Below are 20795 nucleotides of genomic sequence, written 5' to 3' on the forward strand. Positions count from 1 at the left end.
AGCACTGAATGCAGGACTTGAAACAAAAAGCATGTTATACTGTCCTTAATGTAAATAACAATAATGCTTTTCCAAACTGTGATGATATTTATAAGAAAATCACAAATGGTTTCTTACTTTGATGTGGGAAGTTGCTGCTGCCAACATTTTTTTTTAATACATTTAGAGTGACCAATTGACCAATTATTAATTTTATTTATTTTCCCCCCAATTTGGAATGTCCAACAGCGCAGACGTTCTGAAGCTGTGTGACTCATCCTGCACTCCCAGCAGCAGCACTTTAAGTGGATAAGCCACTCAGGGGGACCCCAGTCAACATATTTTGTAGTATTTGGTGAACAAATTGAGCTTTTTTAAAAATGTGCAAACTAACAACCATTTTAGGGAAACGATTTTCCCCATGGAGAACCTCCATTTTCAGAATCGCGTGCACCCTGCATAGAACGCGTTTACTCATATGACTGAGCAGCCTTTAGCTTACTGTTAAACTTACTAGAATATGCTAAATATTCAACAATCCAATGGCAACATCAGAATGCAAATCGTACACTGTACAAGAGACGCACGTCAAAGTGCAAAGAAATACTGTAATATTGCAAAATACTCACAATGCTTCACATTAACTGTGGAATTATTGTTTTTTTTTATTACGTTTTATTTTCACAAGTTTTCATAAAAACAGTACACTAAGCTGTATTTATTTATTTTTACAGGCAATAAGTACCAGAAACTTGTACATGCTCGGGCAGCAGTGTGGAGTAGTGGTTAGGGCTCTGGACTCTTGACCGGAGGGTCATGAGTTCAATCCCAGGTGGGGGACACTGCTGCTGTACCCTTGAGCAAGGTACTTTACCTAGATTACTCCAGTAAAAACCCAACTGTATAAATGAGTAACTGTATGTAAAAATAATGTGATATCTTGTAACAATTGTAAGTTGTCCTGGATAAGGGCGTCTGCTAAGAAATAATAATAATAACAGTCAAGGTCGTTTCAGCTAATCGGTGCACAGTCAATGTAGCCACTATTTTTTTTTATACAGCAAAGACACAAATCCATATAGCTACACCCCTTAGTATTATTATGTACACTAATTGATAATTTGATATTGATATTGAACTGTTTATATTGTCATTATTTTATTTCAGATATCAACTGTTCAGATTTAAAGAAAAATGCCAAATGAGTGTAAACACCCATCACGTATAAAAACATTTTGAGCATTCCTTGTGTCGGCGTGAATCACCACTAAGACCTTACAGATTTGAGCCCTAGTCGTGTGCAGCACAATGAGTGTAGCAACAATGACGCTTCTGATTTCATATTCTACAACACATAATAAAACCATCAAAACAGTCACAATCACGGTTAAAAAAAATAATGATGGCGGAAAAAACAGCGTGATAATATTGAAAAAAATCACCGTCACTGAAATTCTGTTTCTCTCACATTTGGCAAATAACAGATATGCTTGTGTGTTAATAAAAAAAAAAATCTAATTAGAATCCTAAGTACTGTAGCAAATCATACCTAAAGGGGAGTATTATATTATTTTTCATTATTATTTTATTGATTTGATCGCCAAATCAGTAAAATATTCCCTCTGATACTGTATGATCTAAAAGTCATATTTCATTTATGTACCATTGGATTGGCATGGGGTGAAGATAGGACAAACCAGTTTATATAAGAAAATGGAGTGTATTTTAACTGTCTAAACAGGGGCAGACCTAAATACTGTCATAAAACTTGTTCTATTAATAACCTATTTAAAACATATTTTTATTGCAGTTAGTAACACTGATAGGGGATCAATAAATCACCTTGCTGGATTTATACAGAGCTGTCTAACACTGTCTAAATCACCTACGTTTGCGTACTATAGGAATCGGTGGTTGCATGTATAATTGTATTGCTTTGTTGACCATTAGAGCAATATCTTCTTCTACAGATAATAACTTAATGGGCATCAATTCCTGTCAGAGCCTTTCAGACTCTACAGGTCTTATGTGTTACGAATTCCATGGAAAAGCAATTTCACACTTTTCATGTAGAGTTATTCCCACCACCAGCCCAAACCCTGCTTCTCTGAACAAAGGTCATGTATTTCATTGATATTTCATGACATGACCCCAAGCAAGATGGATTTGTCATCTGATATTATTTCCCAAGTCAGACTACAGATACCGCAGTCGAGAGGAGCTCAATTAACAGCTTTGTCTCTAGCAGAATTGTGATTCCCTCTACAAAAAATGACACCATCTCCCTCAACCAGCACCAAACATGTCAGTGAAATCTTCAAAGCCTTCAGGATAATTGGTTACATCATTTTATGTTTTTTAGCATTGTTGTTGTTGTTAGATCCTTAGTTATCAGACCAGAGCGAGTAAAAGCTATTTCTGTGAAACTTAAGATATCATGAAACCCTTGATTTAAAGCTTTTTGAAATTAAAGGGATTTAATTGGCTGAAATAAACCCACAACATAACCAATTACAGATTGAGCTACTGACCTTGGTTTTGCATTGGGAATTACTGTAGATCATGCTGTCTGTCATGACCCTGTTTTTTTTTATTTTTATAAGCTAGTATTAAAAAAGGAAAAAAAGCGATCCGAATTTAGAAACTACCTCAACAGCTTTAACCCAGTATTGTATGCTGTGAAACTAAAACATCAACGAAACACAAATAAACTATTTAAATACAGCGTTAGTTAACCTCAGGTGAGTCTTATACACTTATCTGTACTATGCATGTATATAACAGTCAAGTTTTGAAATTTGATTGTGAATGAACTGAATGGCAATCACATGGTTTCGACTCCCGTTGATTGCACATTATGTAGGTAGTGTGGAGAGGATGTTACTCATGCTGTGATAAGGGTGATCAGTTCAGAGCAGATTTATCAGGCACCAGGCCATTTCAATAAAATACAGAAACAAGTTTTATGGCTTGGCCCATTGAATTGACTAGAGAGGCTAGGCTGGATGTAAACTGTAACAACGTTATTCAAGGCTCTCTAGTCAAGAGGAAAAGCTGATGTCAGTATTATTAACTCATCAGCTGCTGGGAGGATATCCGTTATACTGTGCGAGGGTACAACCAGAAAAGATAGAACTGGGTGTAGGACTGATCATTGATACTACTGACAGATTAAAAATACTGCTTTCCACTTAGTCAATTTTCCATTATAAATGATGCAATGCAACTTCGGGTAGAGGCTGTGATTTTTACTTCACTAAGAATCTTCACTAATAAATTAAACCACTAATACGAATACAAGTAAAATAATAGTTTTTAATTTTATGTTCTGATTTTTGGTTTTAACCAATAAAACACCCCTGATACAAATAAAATGAAATCAGTGTATAGCTAAGAAACAGTGGAAAAACAGTGGAAATGGTTACTCAATTCACGTTGACCACCCCTTTCCCATAAACAAACAAACAAAAAAATACAACTACAGTGCAGCTGTATGTCCCTCCTTCCTGACTTGTATCTATCATTGATTTGCTCTGAATACTTTAAACCCGCCCCAACTACTGAGTGACATATACACAAAACCCCCAGAAGAATGTGCCTGTGACCATAAGGACGTCTTTTTGGAAGTGTGCAAGTGCTGTCGAATTACTACTATACATACTTTGAAAGAAAAAAAAAAACAGCCAAGCATTTTGGAAAGTAACCGAAAACAATAATTTCATACAGTATATAAAATCGAAAGCCCCTAAAAAAAAACGATTTACATATATCTTGAAAATAGCTCAGAATAAGCACCGAAAAATGTAATGAATAAAAACCGAAAAACAGAAGCCCTAATTATATATAAGTGAAATTAAAATGTATATGACCTATTCAAATCCAGAACCAGATGCATACATATCTCAGCTCATGGTGTATTTCTAATGAATCATGATTCCTGATGACACATTCATGTCCTGTGGGTTCTCCTTAAGAAGCTTCCTTCTCTCAGTCTAAGTTCTTGTCAGTCTATCAGCTATGTTGTTCCAAGGAGATCCACAACAGTGGGGATTCTGTTGGCTTCATATATAATTGATTTCTTCTTCCACAGCACTCCATGGATATTTTAACAAGGATCCTTGCTGCAAGGCCCCTTTTTGTTTCTCAGTTGGATTGGGCTGAGAAACAGTAGATGGAACATGGTTGGTCGGCATATAATTGAGTAACTGTAGTTTGTGGTTTAGTCTCTTCTGACCACCTTCTCAAGTGATTAGGGCTGTGGACTCTTAACCGGAGGGTTGTGGGTTCAATCCCACATGGGGGACACTGCTGCTGTACCCTTGAGCAAGGTACTTTACCTAGATTGCTCTAGTAATTGTATGTAAAAAATAATGTAATTGCATGTAAAAATAATGTGATATCTTATAACAATTATAAGTCGCCCTGGATAAGGGTGTTTGCTAAGAATTAAATAATAACAATAAATAATAATAATAATTTCCAGTGTTGAGTGCACTTTGCCATTCTGATAAACTGGCCGATGAACAGCAAACTGTGGATGCAAGTTGTCAGTGTTTCCGATTTGCTCAATACCTGATGTGAGGACACCTTGTTTTTGTGGTTTCAAATGCAGTTAATTTGCAATTTATAGTTTTTAAAAGTTCACTTGCAACTACAGTATATTAAAATGCACAGTACTTTTAAATGTATAAATCTTGTCATTGTTTTGTAGTTGAAATTTGATTTCAGTGTTACTGTAAAATCAATAAAAACTGGCACAGACCCCTGATAATAGTTTTTTTTTGTTTTGTTTTGGGTTTTTTTGCTGGTCCATTGAAATTCGCATTAACAAGATTTAACTGTATATTGTGTTAATAACATAACTTAATTGTACTCAAATAACCTAAACACAAATAGTTGTTTTCCTTATACTTTTAAAAATATCTAATTTAAGAGAATAATTTAAGTTTTGTTTTTCAGTACAGTTTTTGGTGTAGCGAGAATTTAAAATTCAAGTCAAACATTTTGAGCAAAAAGATAAAATTGTACTTGAGTTATTTTGTACAAGGTGTTAAATACTTTGGCTATAAATGTATCAAATTAAATAGCTGAGACTTTCTGTAGTGGAGAAGTGGTTGGTAACTAGATTAAAGGCAGCAGTGTGGAGTAGTGGTTAGGGCTCTGGACTCTTGACCGTAGGGTTGTGGGTTCAGTCTCTGGTTGGGGACACTGCTGCTGTACCCTTGAGCAAGGTACTTTACCTAGATTGCTCCAGTAAAAACCCACCTGTATAAATGGGCAATTGTGTGTAAAAAATAATGTAATTGTATGTAAAAATAATGTGATATCTTGTAACAATTGTAAGTCGCCCTGGATAAGGGCGTCTGCTAAGAAATAAATAATAATAATAATAATAGTCACAGAAGAGCTGTGGGTGAAAGTGGTCATCCATTACACCAAGTTTACCCAATCCTGGTCCTGTGTCTGCTGGTTTTCATTCCAACTGAGTTCTCAATTACTTACTTGAACCCTGTGACAAGCAGGCTGTAGTGGTGATGTCAGACCCGGAAGAAACACACAGTACTGCGAAGTTAAATGTAAATTGCGCTGTTGCGCGTTTAATAATGAACAAAATAAAAGGTTTTAAACAAAAACAGCACACGGCGCTTTGGGCCAAAATAAATAGACGAACAAAACAACAAAACAATAAACAGACAGTGAACGAACAGACACACAAACACGGTGAGTCTAAGCAACTTTACTTTTTCTTTTCTTTTTCTCCTTCTCCACACCTGTTCTCCACTCACCGAACACACAACCCCGAGCGAGTGCTTTGTGCATCTATATATACTGTTGTGCCGGGATTCAATTACTATTTGAATGGGTAATTGTATGTAAAAATAATGTGGATAAGAAATAAATAATAATAATAATAATAATAATAATAATAATAATAATAATAATAATAATAATAATAATAATAATAATAATAATTAATTAATTATTCACTTGAATCCCAGCACGTGAACTAATTCTGTGCAACCCTGTGCTCACATATTATTCCATACTTTAAATGCATGTGAAGTGAAGTGCAATCCTCGTGCCTAGATACAGTTATACATTTTAAATAACTTGTGCTACACACACCCATTTATATCCCGTGCAGCAATATCTATACACCAACATTAACACACCACACGCAACATACAACACAGAAATGCACACAGGGGCGGGGCACATTGCCACAAACCCTTAACTGAACTAATAATTTGCTTAATTAGACCTTTTTAATTGTTTTCAGCTTTTAAACAGTTGTAGTTTTCAAGTTAACTATACCATTTTACAAGTAACTTGAAATCGGCAACTTTTTAGGAGCTGAGAACAATTAAAAAGGTTTAATTAAGCACATTATTAGTTAAATTAAGGGTTTGATTAAGTAATTGAGAAAGTTGGAATGAAAACCAGCAGACACAGTGGGTCCTCAGGATCAGGGTCGGGAACCACTGCATTACACTACCTTCTATACCAGGGGTGCCCAATCCTGGTCCTGTAGGGCCGATGCCCTCCTGGTTTTTGTTCCAACTGTACACTAAATTGCTTAATTGGACCAATTCAGCTTCTAATAAGTGCTTGATTGGTCCAATTAAGTAATTTAGGGGACAGTTGGAACAAAAGCCAGGAGGACACCGGCCCTCCAGGACCAGGATTGGGCACGCCTGTTATACATTGTGAGTTGTGTGCTTGTAAAAAGAAGTCAATTCGTAGGCAACATTTTTTGAAGTAGCAGAGTAAGAAGTGTCCTGAGAGGCTGCTTTTCGAGCATATTGCTTCAGGACTTCTTAGTTTTCAGATATTGGCTTCCAAATCCGCAAATAACTGGATTTTTTTTGGTCAAGTTTTGTTTGAGTATAAAAATGTTATGCTTTTCTCATGGTGACATGTAATTTACCTTGGGTCCAAAAAGGCAGTCTCTAAAAGGGTGGTAGATCCACTGATGGCATGAGAGAGAGACAGACAGATGATCGTGGTTTGCAAACACTTGCTGAGAACAAGTCAGGCTATTTTCATGAAAGTGAAATAAAACTGTTATGTCTATTTTTACGGACCTTGATTAGCACAAATCTTGGAGGAGTTAACATTCTGAGCTGCTTGTTGATATTTTGTAAAACTAATAATTACTGTTTTCCTTTTGCAAAGCTTGATACTTCTGCCCCATTGTCTTCATATTTTGTTCACACCTGTATTCTGTTATTCAAGTGATAATTAAGTAATAAACAATATTAACCACATGCTTTAAAATATTGCTTTGAAAATATGTTCACAGGCAAATCTTAATAAAGCTGACCTTAATCTCAACGATTTCTCAAAGGGTATTCTTAATTCAGTTGTCTGTGTGCTCATGTTGTCTAGCTGTTTATTTTGTTTATTGTCTCTACAGGAAAGTGACAACCTCTGGTGGGATGCCTTTGCCACTGAGTTTTTTGAAGATGACGCTACATTGACACTTTCATTCTGTTTGGAAGATGGACCAAAAAGATACAGTAAGGAACAATCTTTCAATGTGACCAGTAACATTTCTGATCCAGTTGTGTCATGGAAAACAATGGTGTTTATTTTTCCTTCTGAAGGCGCAACAGGTACAGCAAGGAACCTAGCTGATACTTCTAACCTGCAGCTGGCTTGAAACAATACATTTGCCAGAAAAGTCTGCATTTTTATGTCAAGTGATTACTGAAACTTGGCTTGGCAATCTGGCTTTACAAGTGTGGTTTATTTTTTTGCAGCAATGAAAGTTACCAGAATGGTTTAAATGGTTAAGGAAAAGAATGAGTCACTGCTTAAACAGTATGACCAGACACAGACACAAGTTTCAACACTATAGAACAGTAAATGCAATGTGCTGTTTGCGGGAAATATTTAACTGTCACCTAGAAGTGAAGAAAATGAAAAACTATACACATAGAGGACTACACGTGTACAATCATTCAATAAAGCTATCAACAAAAGCGCAATCTTGCTATTCAGATGATCCAAACAAAAGAATGGCCAGAACAAGTGAACCATAAATCACTGCAATCTGATGAATGCATGCATATGCAGTACAGTTGACAGTAGATTCAGCTGAACCTTTCATTATAGTGCTTATCCTTTGTATTAGTAGTATGCTTCCAATTATTTCTTTAAACCCTTTTAGGCTATGACAAGTTTTGACAATCTCACAAAAGACAAAAGCTGAGAGCAGTAATTATGTCACTTTTTAGTTTTAAAAATAATTTAAAATGATGTATGTTTTAGTCTTTTTAAGCATCCCTGTGAGGACAGCATGCTGAATCTGTAATTGTACTAACATTATAACCATGTAGCACCGTTAGTAACAGCTGATCTGCCCTGATTAGGGTCAATCAACTTATCAGATATCAGATTTGCTACTTGTGTTATCAGCCGAGAAGGCATGGGTAGATCAGCAGAAAAGGAATCATGTCCAGTTAGATCTGCCTGGTTCTGTGAGTTCTGGTGAACAGTGTTCTACATTAGGGAATTTGTCAAAGGTTGACATAGCTCTGCTTTTCAGTCTGAATTACATTTTATAGTAGAAAACTACTGCATCGGTACCTGCTGGCATGCTACTGATATTACTGCACCAAAGCGCCAACCAGATTTTCAGTAAGCATGCAGGGAGAGTTGCAGTGAGACGATACAGTAAGTAGCTTTTGAGTAACAACCAATGTCCCACAACAATCTTTATTACAGGTAGCCCTTCATGTTTAGGGCAAACATGCTTTGTATACCACACAAAATGCCCCTTTTGGTGGCTGTTTTTTCTGAACTTTAATAAAGAGCAATACAGTATGTTGAAATCTTTAATTATTTTATTGCAATTACCATTGAAGTGTAATAATGACGAGCACAAACTTAGCAACCTAGGGGCACATATGTGTTTTTGAAATACCCTCATCCACCAATAATGTAGCTACGTAATACATTGGTGAAAATGTCAAGGTGTCATAAATGCACAGTAAAGTATTCCAGCAGTGTTTTACTAATTACACGAAGTGTAAATACATTATATTTTTGATCATGTGACGTCCCTTTAAACATATTTTGAGCCGATTCTTACCTGATTCTATTTGAACCTGCATTTCGTTCTGGCTCTAATCACCGAATTCAGCTTATTAATTCCCTCTGCGTTAGTTTTTAGTAGTGTGTCGCTAATTTAAACAATCTGGTATCAGTTAAGGCTTAGCAACTAGTAATTTAAGGTTTAAAGGGATGGAGAGAGATGGAAAATAAAAACTGAAAATTAGAAGCCCTAATAATATTGGATTCCTAGATTTCAGTGTATTTCTTTTTCTCATTTTAATGTTTTTTTTAATATATATGTAATATTTTCAGTTTTGTTAAAATACTGGTTTAATCTGTTTGTCAAATGAAAAGGGGTTTTATCTTTACTGCTACAACAAATTCAAGTTATTGTTATCTAAGAAAGAACATCAACATTTATTTTAACATTATTGTATTTCTTGACAGAAAAATAAATAATACTGTTTCTCTCACAAACATTGGAGTGTTAAATGCACTAAGTTTTAAAATTTGCAGTTACATGATCTTTGTGCTTCATTGCAAGGCTACTGCAGGCCCATAACAACACAAACAGGGCTCAGCTTTGTTAAAGTGATATACACATATTATTTCACAAAGCATAACTGAAACACCCCCAAAATGTAACTAACCAACAAGCAATAAGTAACTCATAACAAGTATTATTGCCCACAACAAGCTTTACAGTATTCTGTACATGTAGACCAAACCTGGTACTGTAAATCTCTGTTAATTAAGCCTCCAATGAGGAGTGCTTGTATGAATCTGGAAGTCTGCTGTCGCTTCTGCTTGTATGTCGTAAACTATTTTAGATACAGATTTCATATTTTCATTTTGTTATAGAAACTCATCAGGGGGAAAAAAATGACTTCCTTTACTTTGACTGTTGCAGTATTGGGGTCATTGCGACTTTGTAATTCTTTTGAGGGAGCAATTATAAAAAGCTGGAGCCGCCTCTCTGCCAAAGCCTTGTACATTATTTTAGAGATCATCTGAGGATACACACTTCATAATTGCAGGGTTTAATTAAAAAAAAAAAAAAAAACCTTTGCTAAATGTGATGGTGTCTCAGACCTTACATTGCAGCTATATTTTGATCATGTGACTGGGGGGGGGGGGGAGGTACAGAGACAATTGTCTTAATAACTGTTACACAGCTGTGTTCTATGATTTTATTACGGTAATTAGGTTTCATTAGGTTTTATTACCGGTAGTGACCAGTATAACGTCTGGCCATATCAGTAATAGAGACCACTTTGAGGGTGGCTGCATTTAGATCTGCAACAGTTTAAATCATTAAAGTGTACCCACTGGTTTAGCAGTTAGATTGGAGTATTGGGTCATGAGCCAAAGGTGATGGCACTAACGCAAGTCAAGGTCAACTACCAGATGGCAGCCTTCATCGAGAGGGCACTATTGCTATTATAAAACAACACTTTAAAACCCCCTCACCAATTATTCAATCAAGACCCAGCCACATTCCACACGTTGGATGGAATTAACCACATCCCTGCCAAACTTAAATATAAAATTATACATATTTATTTACAGTAAACAATACACAACAGTAAACCCCTGGTTACATGTACAGGGCTTCCGCCCTGTCACAGGCGGGTACAGGACTGGTTGCTTCCGTAGTTGCAAAGTATTTATTGACTGTTTTTGGTGGATAATAAAATAAAGGTGGACCAATAGTGTCTTTGTTTAGAATTTGCTGTCCAATAGATGTGAACTGAGCTTTCAATACAGCACTTTGAAGGATTACTCTAGTTTTCCGAGTGGGTCAAGGACATAAATATATGTTCATATCCTTATATTTTAAAACCTAACTACTACTAACAAGTATTTTTTCCTTCCTTTCTGTCCCCTGTAATTACGTAACTACAGCATTATCTCCCACATAGTCTACTTTTTCCTCAGCCTGTTCTTCCATACAATACAATTGGTCTTGTAAACCACTCTTATTTTCTAGGCAGAGTTTAGCTTGTTTCAAATCTATAACCAATTCTATTTTATACCCTCAGAAGTACAAGAAGGCCATACATTTAATTTTGGCGACAAATTGGGGCCAGGGAAATTCACATCTAAAGTGCTACCCTGCTCTGGTTTCTCAGTGTTATTCAAATACTCAAGCCGGTGTCTGACCCCCTGTAGCAGGGTTGGGGCCATGCACATAATGAGGGGGCTTCTGTGACAGAATGTTGTAAATAAGTGTAATGATTGTATAACTAAGTACAGGAGTGGTTTTAACAGGGAACCTGACGCTCTGTGTGTAGCAGCCTGCCTGCTAATCAGCAGGTGGGCGCGGTGCAGCAGAGCACCAGTAATAAAAACGTCCCGATTACACAGATCAAGGCTGCTGTAAAGCCACAGCGGTCAGAGCACTGCTGCTGCCAAAGCATCGGTCCATCAGTGCTGCTGAACGACTGGGTTCAGGAAACAAAGCAACCACCTCTAACGGAGATTGTGTGTATATTCCTGAGGTCTGGGTTTTGTTCCGGGAGAAAGAAGCAGCAATGAACCAACGATCATGTGTATATCCGAGGTTGGAGTTGGGGTGAACTGCCTGGGGGACAGGGAGTTAGTTTCGGGACAGTAGATCCCACCCAGTATAGCAGACAGGTGTGGAAGCGGGACCTCCATTTGTTAGCAGAGTAGCACGAGACATTTTCACTACACCTTTTGTTTGTAGTTTTTGTATAGTGTTTATTTTGCCTTTTGTATGTCGGGCCGTATGTCCCACGTGAGCTACCATTGCTGGTAGCGTCACATGGGGTTCCTGTATGTTCGTCTATGTAAATAAACCTGCACGTCTGCGGGGCGTGCCTATCCAAACCTTCCAGTCTCGGTCTCTTGTCAATCATCCACGTGCATCCACGTCACTTCAAGTCATCAGTCATTCCTTCAGCCACATGTAGAGAGTCCCTTGTTACACTCCCCCTCACATATATGGACTTTTCCTTCTGCTAATTTCTGTTTATGTATACTTTTGATTCTTTTTACACCAAGTTGTCATTAGCAGGTGTTTTTTTCAATAAAAGTAAAAATGCACAAAAAAATAGTCAAGAAATTTTATTTAGACTTGCAAGTAGTTTTAATGTTTTAATTTTTTAATATTTTTTTTTAAATATTGAAATTTTAATTGGTATTCAGAAAAAAACAATAACAATTATTGGTCAGTTTGAGATTTTATAAATTCCTGCTGGGTCTCTTGATAGCTACAGTTACATTATACAGAAATACATTGCATGCTGCTGTATTGTATTTCATTGAGGTGAAAGGGTTCCTTCTGACAATCTTCTATTCATCATATCTAAGAAAGTAACAACTATACCATATTTTGTTTACAAAGCTGGATAGCAATGAAGCTGGGTCCAGTACAAACTTACAATCACATATCTTGTTTATTTAGTGAACTTTCAGTTTACCAATGAAACTCATGCACAGTGAGTTCAGGTAGTTTTGGAGCAGTGTAATAAAATAATGCTGGCTATGTGGATTCAATAATGCTGACTATATGTGGATTCAAGATGAGTTAAACCATAGACTGATGAAAGTTTATTTCCAGAGTTTGGGGGGGTGGGGGGCTTCTTTTGTTTTGTTCTTCCATCGCAGAAGTCTTTAACGTCAGCAAAAACAGTTGAGTTCAACTGGAGATGGAGAAAGAGTTACAGTACATACAATATATTTAGGAGTCTACCACTGTAACACTGCAAAACTATAACTAATAAGGCAATTGTATTACACATGTTGTAGCAGTTTTTTGTTTTTTTATGGTTTTCTGAAAATAATCCTTAATGAACATTTTAATATAATAACAATAATTTAATTGTAAACAGTAAATAGTAACTCAATAGTACATTTACTTTAAAAAATCCTAAGGTTGCACATGTAGGTCACCAAGATTCTTTGTTAAGGAACGTCCATACCAAGTTAAGTCGTACTGCAGTGAGCACTTCTCAAGATATTATGCATTCAGAGGCAGAGGATAATAAAGGATGAGATATTTACCATGCAATTTAAGATACCAATATGAAAATAAATAAATAAATAGAAGGGTTTCTTCAGAAAGGCAGCAGAGGGATAGAGCAAGAAAACAGGAGGTTTAAGAGGAAATCAACAAAACAGCCCAGGCCTGAGTCCTGCAGCCTTTGAGAGATTCTGTTCCTAACTGCTGGAATCTCATTCTGCCCTTAAAGTGTTAATCATTCTTTACCTCAACATCCTCTGCAGTGCTGCATAAACACTGCGCATTATTCGCACTGAGCATGCCTCAGCCTTCCTGTCTCCACAGTGCCGGGCTGTCAATCAGCAGTCAGTCCACACCATCAGGCACGTCTGCATCACCGGGCTGTCAGAGCGCCGGCTGAGGAGAGTCTACTCAGGCCTGCCAATCAAACACAGCGCTCCTAGATGCTCCAGCTCGGCTTAGAAAATCAAAGCACACAGGGGCTTTATTTTTTTCAAACATCTACATTTCACAGGTTCACATATTTAGACTTAGGACCAGCATGAAATAAAACAAAGTGCAACTGGTGTTGTGCTTTTGCTATACCTCCCATCATACCAATGCTGTATTATTATTATTATTATTGTTATTATTATTGTTGTTATTATTATTATTATTATTATTATTATTATTATTATTATTATTATTAATAATAATAATAATAATAATAATAATAATAATAATAATAATATTAATAATAATAATAATATTAAGTGGTTTACTAGGTTATCAAACATGAAGTGTGCATTGCAAAGTCATAGCTCCAGTTTTGACTGTAAAGCAGCTTAAAGCATAGCAACGATCAAATACATGAACAGCACCAACATTTTAATCGAAAATTTTATTTTAAACCAATAAACAGTCGGGAGGCATGTTATGCTAAAATTCAAAGCAGCTTAATCTAATGGGTGTATGCAATTTTACATCTTTAAGGCTGTTGTTTTTTTTTGGGTGGGGGGGGTTGGCACAATTACTAAAAATGTATAGCTAGAAATGTGTGTAAAATGTTTGTGTCCATCAGCTTGCAAATTGTTCCACCACATTAAGGTTTAAGGTATATGTTCGGAAGGAAATTCCAGTGTGATGTGCCTGTTCTGACTTGACTTTGCAATGAAAGAAAGGGAGAGGTGTCTAAGGTATAATTTTCAAGCATGAAATTTCAACCAAGAACGAAGTTTGGTATTAAGTCAATGTGGTACGGCTGAAGTCATGAATTGGGTTTATTTGGCTGAAATCTCTTCAGCAGTCTATAAAGTATGATATTTGATTATGGTTACAGACTTCAGATCTAGAAAAATAGTTGTTTATCTTTCTGTGAGAAAAAAAAAGATAAAACCTTCAAATAAGTCCCCCCAAAAATATATCAAGCTATTGTACTACTGGGATGCAACACCAGAAACAGCAGTTTTCTATTATTTTATTCTGTACCATTTCTTGATCCCTCAGAACCAAAGGCAGTTTAAATTAACGTCAATCAATCATCAATATGCTAACTTATCTGAAGGGGGTGGTTTCCATCTGAAAACCTCTGTGGTATTGTAAGCCCATGCATCACGATACAGGGTTTGTGAGGATACTTTCATACTGACGCAACTCAACAGCACAAGTTAATGAGCTGACAGTGCTTTTTATTCGGATTACACACAGCATCCAAACTAGCCCCTAACAACAACAACAACAACAACAATGTGGTTCTCATCATTCCAAGGTCAATTTTGTTTTTCAGTATCACATGGATTACAAAGATAGAATGCAAACTTATAAATAAATCAAATTTGGATCACATTTATGAATAAACTACACTACACATGAGTAAGCCATTATACCTCAGACTAAGAGAACAACATTACTTTATTGATGTTAGTTAGATTTCATGTTACAAATTCAGACCTTATTGTTACTTCCTTGTGCGGTCTTTTTATCACAGTAGTTTCATTTTAAACTGGTACTGTGCTGTCACTATGGGCATGAAGCAAAAACAAATTTGGGGGTTCTGCTATCCCTGTCAGCCTTTCAAGTTTCTCCTCATCCAAACAGGGGTACTGCCTTTTCTTCCAGACATTTGAAACTGTAACCATGCACACTGGATGCATTCAAGTACTTGATTGTTTTAAAATATGTATTTTTGGACAGCCCAGTTAGATTTTGTTGTCTGTCTGAATTAGACTCATAAATGCATGTTATTTTCAAGACTTAAGACTATATTGGCAATGTCTCTGTATTCAAGCACATAACTATAACAAGCATCCCTGGGGGCTTAATGCACGTAGAAAGTCATGTCTGATAGAACAGTGTGAAAATATGGAGCAACATGGATATATGAAAAATATCTGGATCATTGATTTGGCTAGCAGTTAAAAGAATGTAGTAATGTTTAATTTTACTGGAGCATGGCGGCAAGAATAATGCAAAAAGCTGTGTACAGTACTAACTGTAAAGACAGTAGTATCTCAGAGTGTGCATTCTGCATCATTGATATGGCTAGAGGTTAAAACAATAAAGCAGCAAAACAGTTAATGTTTACTTCACAATGATAATTAAAATTGTACTATCAGCCAATCAGCTTCCAGCTCAGACAGTAGATGCCCGTTGGAACGTCACAACATCATCTTTGAATCAAAGTTAAAATCAATCCGCGCATGGGCTGGCTTTTTCATTTGGACTTGCACAGCGTACATTTTTGGGGTGCAATTGCACCCTTTTCCGTCTTCCAAGGGTTACAAAAAATGTAAATTTTTCACATACTACAACCACAGCTCTCGTTTACTGGCAGAATAGATCATTGAGAGCTGGGAGATGTAGAAATGATGTATCGCTTCTAAAATTATCGATTTATCCCTAAATATATATTTGTTTAGCCAGTACTCATTTTCATGACACTCTATGTCTATGTGTTGTGATGAAGCTAGACTTTGTCGCTTTTTAAAATGGCTGTCTGAGAGTAAAAAAAAAAAAAAAAAAACTACATGTCCCAGGAGCCTCCGTGGCAGAGACAGGATGGGTGGGGACTCCTGGGTATATAAGGAGGCAAGCTGAGGGAGTCAGGGCAGTTCGTGGGAGGTTGCTGCAGGGAACAGACTCCAGACTCCAGTTTGCTTGGAATAAAACTGGAATACCACAGTCGGTTGCAAGCTTGAAAGGGGTATGTGATTCAGGACTGCTGCAGTTTATGCAATTTGTTTTTTTTTAGTTAAATTGGTGGGTGAATGAAATCGCCAATGTTAATTTGCTACAGTGTGGGAAAGTTAAACTAATATAGCCAGCCAAATGGGGATCCTGGGAGTGAGAGGTAAACCTGAAGGCATGTGACTTTGTGATTGAATATAAAACTAACCACACGGACACGTGAGAGACTTTAAAAAAGAAACTTTATTTTGTTGAACACTATTTCTGGTGGGGAAACCAGAAAGCCCGCCTTCTTCACATCTGGGAGGTCTGGAACGGTCATCTCGGCAACGCAGGAAGTGTTGGACCTTGTGGAGCGGTGTTTGTTGATTTCACTGTGTAGAGAGGGATAAAGAAGAAAGTCAGTTAGGCCCGAACAGGGCTAGGCATATTATTTTTTGTTTGTTTGTTTATTTTTGTGTAAATAATAAACTTACCTGGACCATACAGTCCATTCTTTGAGAAACTCCTGTCTGGATCTCCGGTTTTTGGGTCTCCCCCACTTACTTGTCTGTCACAGTGTATATAATACATTTGTTTCCAGCACTGTATTTGATAACTACATTCTTTACAGTATCCTGCTGATTACCTGATACAGTACAGTCTTAAATAATATATATAATTGTATTATTATTTCTATCTCTGGGGAGTTGGGGGGAAGGCATGTCTTTCATATACTCTAGGATACCGTGCACATCTCCTGTTTACTTGAAGATAGAAGTAGAAAAGATTTACTGTTTCTCAAATTATTGATGTATCCCTACAGATTCATTTTTGTTGCCCTATGTAGTCAATTTCCTATCTTAGAATGAGCGTCTATGTGTGTGTTACACATACGTTCCTAGTATTTGATTACTGCATTCTTTACAGTACCCTGCGTATTACCCCCTACAGTACATTATTGAAAAAATATTACATTTTATTCTGTGTGTTGCACAAAAGATGTATTTCATATACTAGGCTACCACAAATGCACAGCCCCTGTTGACTTGTAGCAAGTCAAAGACTGAAGCTGCTTTTTTAGGCGCAGTGTTTCATGTTGAAGCACAGGAATGTGTAGACAAACTAGTTTTTTTCTCGATTTTGTACATTAAGTTTTCAAGTACAGTATAATATTATATTATAATATACAATAGTTTATATTTGTGTTTGTGGCATTTTAAAGGCATTTACTGATGATAGCATGATTCAAATATTAAATCTAATATTTAATAAATGCTTAGCACTTCAAAATAACATTTGTTCAGTGCAGAAATGTTTAAATAATAAGTTAACCACATTTATGTTTGTGGAGTGCATTTGCATCCCTTATGCCTTGCAGAACCAAGGCACGCCTCAAAAAAAGGTTTTCAGGGCAAATTTAGGAACTTAACTGTATATATTACATTATTCCATCTCTTTTACTTTGTTTGAATCAGCTCCTCTCGTGTCAATCTGACTCCTGGTGCTAAAATCAATGATAACGACAAAGCAGTTTGCTCATTGCTGCTTCAGATAATCCCTAATCAAAACAAGCACTAATGCTAATGTGCTCGCAGTGATGGGTTTTTGTGTATTCCTTGGGTGGATGATATTCCCTGGGGAGCAGGAGAGGATTAGCAATGTTTCTAAATACACCAGCTTGCTTATGTGTGCATGTGTGTAAGTGTGTTTCATCTGCTTTGCAGCAAAGCCCCTATTTTGGTTTGTGCAGGGCAGTGGATCACAGGGAGAGGCCAGAGAGGCAGATTCAGCAGCCAGCTTGGGGCTTTAAAACAAATCTGGAAGTTTAACATTAAAGATTGAATAGCATTTTTGTAAAGCGATTAACTGGAAAACTCTTTTCTCTCCCTGTACTTCCACAGTGACCTCAGGAATGCAATTGGGTTGAATGAGCTCAAAGCCTGAGAATTATCCTGGGTTTTATATTGTCTGTGAACTACACACTGCCTGCTGTCTTCCAACACCAGACATCAGGGGTCCCTCTATACAGCATAACATTTTTGGGGGAGTTGTGTAAATAGAGCAAAAGAGCCACTTCTTGCTGTGCTGTCTGTTGGGATAGGATCTCAGTTACTGACTGTGAGGCAACTCCGGTCCTGCTTCTTCTTGCAGGCAGTCATGTGAAGCAAAGCATTGTACAAAGGGTGGACGTGAATGGCGAATACAGAGTCTAGAATATACTGTGTCTTGTTGTTCTGTGTGTATGTGCCTGTAAGCATTGAAAAGGGCTTTTGTGAATTGCTGGGGGCGTGAGTGTTGAATTATTAAGTTTAGAACTATAAACCACCCAACCAGTAAGCTGACTTATTAGGACAGCTGTAATTACAGGGGATATTCTTATTTGGAAATATTTTGAGACCATCACATTTGTAAATAAAATTAATTGATTTCAAAATGAAATTGTTTTATAGGAAATAACATCTCTGAAAAACTGTATGCCAGTATTTATGCCAGGTAAATTCAACAAACATGCATCTGTAATCACCGCAATTAAGCAGTAATTGCCATTTAAAAACTGGTCTTTTAAATGCGTTTTCTTTTTCTATTTTTGGTTTGCCACAACATTTTTACTATCCCAAAAATATTGTTCTTTGGGTGTGGGTGTTGTATACAGGTAGACGTTGCGTGGTAATATTTGCATTGATAAGGAAAACTGTGTGATATTATGTATGATTTAAATGACGCTGTGACAGTCCCTAGACCAGACAGCTGACAGAGACACACAGGCAGGTATTACAGGTGAAAGCGCTGGTGCGCCGTTTTTATTGAAAATAAAAAATAAATAAAAAGGTTGTACAAAAACACTACTGCTCACAAAGCAAAAATAAGTATTTAAACAAAAAAAAAAGTGAACACAAATACCCAAACAAACACAGTGCTGCTCTGCCCAGCACGAGTAGCAATTGCTTTCTTTTTTTTTTTTTACTTTCATTTTAGATTTTCATTCAGCTCGCTCACATTCCTCCTTCCAAACACCCACCCGAACGCAGAAACACACACGCTTCTATACATGTGGCCATCTCCGAATTAACAACAAATGAATCAATTCGGAGACGGCCACATTCTGTATGCGTTTAGTGGCATGGGGCTTTAACCTCATCCACTCTGCCAAACAAGAACAAACCCTTGTTTTAAATAAACATAGAACAATACATTTGAAATCATAACAGTACATCCCCACAAACCATTCTTTTAAATACACCTCAAAATAATACCTCAACAATAACAATAAACCATCACTTTTAAATCATAATACAACAAACCCAACACATTTAATTGACATGCAGGGCTTTGCCCTGCCCCCTCTAATTATGTGCAGGGCTGTCACAGACGGATTTAAAGATAATTAGTGTATACTATTTATACTATTATATATTGTATAAGGCATATTATATAATTTTGTGTTGACATACTGTCAAATACCAGGTCAATTAACCAAATACAGTACCTGGGACTGCTGTTCAGATGTGATGATATTTTTCAATAGTGAAAAAGAAAAAAGTTAAAGCTGCATGACGATAACAGCTTCAACGTGTGTGCGTTTTGTTTTTAATCATCCCCACCTCTTTGTCTCTGTTTCTGGGTAATACCAATGTGTACAACCCCCAGGACAGCCCACACCAATTAATCCAAATCATTTGTGTTGAAAAAATACCACTGCTATATGGGTCATTTTCAATATAGTTCGTCTACCATTGAAAATCATTATGAACTTTGCCACTGGAGTTCATTTTCAAAGTTTTATATATATATATACAAGACTGCATATATCTGCAGTCCTTTAATTGCGTGACCTAAATAATGTTTTTTTACTGTTGAAGGACTATTTTCAGGGAAAAAAACACACACATATACTCTGCGTGTGATATATAATTAGGGTTTTAATCCATTAATGATTAATTAATTAATCACCTGTGGGCTTTGATGGATTTAAGCAATAATGACCGACAGGCAGGGCATTTCCTGGCCGTTAATATAAATAGATGACAAATTGTTTTTGGTTATTTTTTTCACTTTTTTTCTTTGTTAGGGGTGTCTTATTGATTTACAATAAGATTGGAACATGTGAGTGCTCTAAAGTCACTCCAACTCAGCAAAACCAATAATTGTGTTATTTATTTTATTTTTTATTTTTTTACAGATTTGTATTTATTTATTTATTTATTTGTAAATATTCCCCTCATATAAATAGTAAAAAAATGAATAAAAACTTGTTTTTGGGGCTCCTGAGTGGCGCATCCAGTAAAGGCGCTCCACGTGAGCTCTATAGCCTGCAAGTCGCGAGTTTGAATCCAGGCTATTCCTTTGCCGATCGAGGACGGGAGCTCCCAAGGGGCGGCGCACAATTGGCCGAGCGTCGCCCGGGGGGAGGGAGGGTTAGGTCGGTCAGGGTGTCCTCGGCTCACCGCGCACTAGCGACCCCTGTAGTCTGGCCGGGCGCCTGCGGGCTTGCCTGTAGCTGCCCGAGAGCTGCGTTGTCCTCCGATGCTGTAGCTCTTGGGTGGCTGCATGGTGAGTCTGCAGTGTGAAAAAAAGCGGTCGGCTTGACGGCACACGCTTCGGAGGACAGCGTGTGTTCATC

General features: G+C 36.9%; 1 protein-coding gene across 8 annotated transcripts in view; it reads left to right on the forward strand.

Annotated features, from left to right (window-relative positions):
* The window catches only part of LOC117421342 (LIM domain-binding protein 2), a 122051-nt gene that overhangs the window by 25180 nt on the left and 76076 nt on the right, over positions 1–20795 (forward strand). For all 8 annotated transcript variants that reach the window (XM_059035463.1, XM_059035469.1, XM_059035475.1 and 5 more), the window contains exon 2: positions 7397–7499. In XM_059035463.1, coding sequence (XP_058891446.1) covers positions 7397–7499 — 103 coding nt within the window. The remainder of the gene's footprint in view (positions 1–7396; positions 7500–20795) is intronic.

The sequence above is a fragment of the Acipenser ruthenus genome, chromosome 1 (genome assembly GCF_902713425.1).
Source record: "Acipenser ruthenus chromosome 1, fAciRut3.2 maternal haplotype, whole genome shotgun sequence".
Lineage (NCBI taxonomy): Eukaryota > Metazoa > Chordata > Actinopteri > Acipenseriformes > Acipenseridae > Acipenser > Acipenser ruthenus.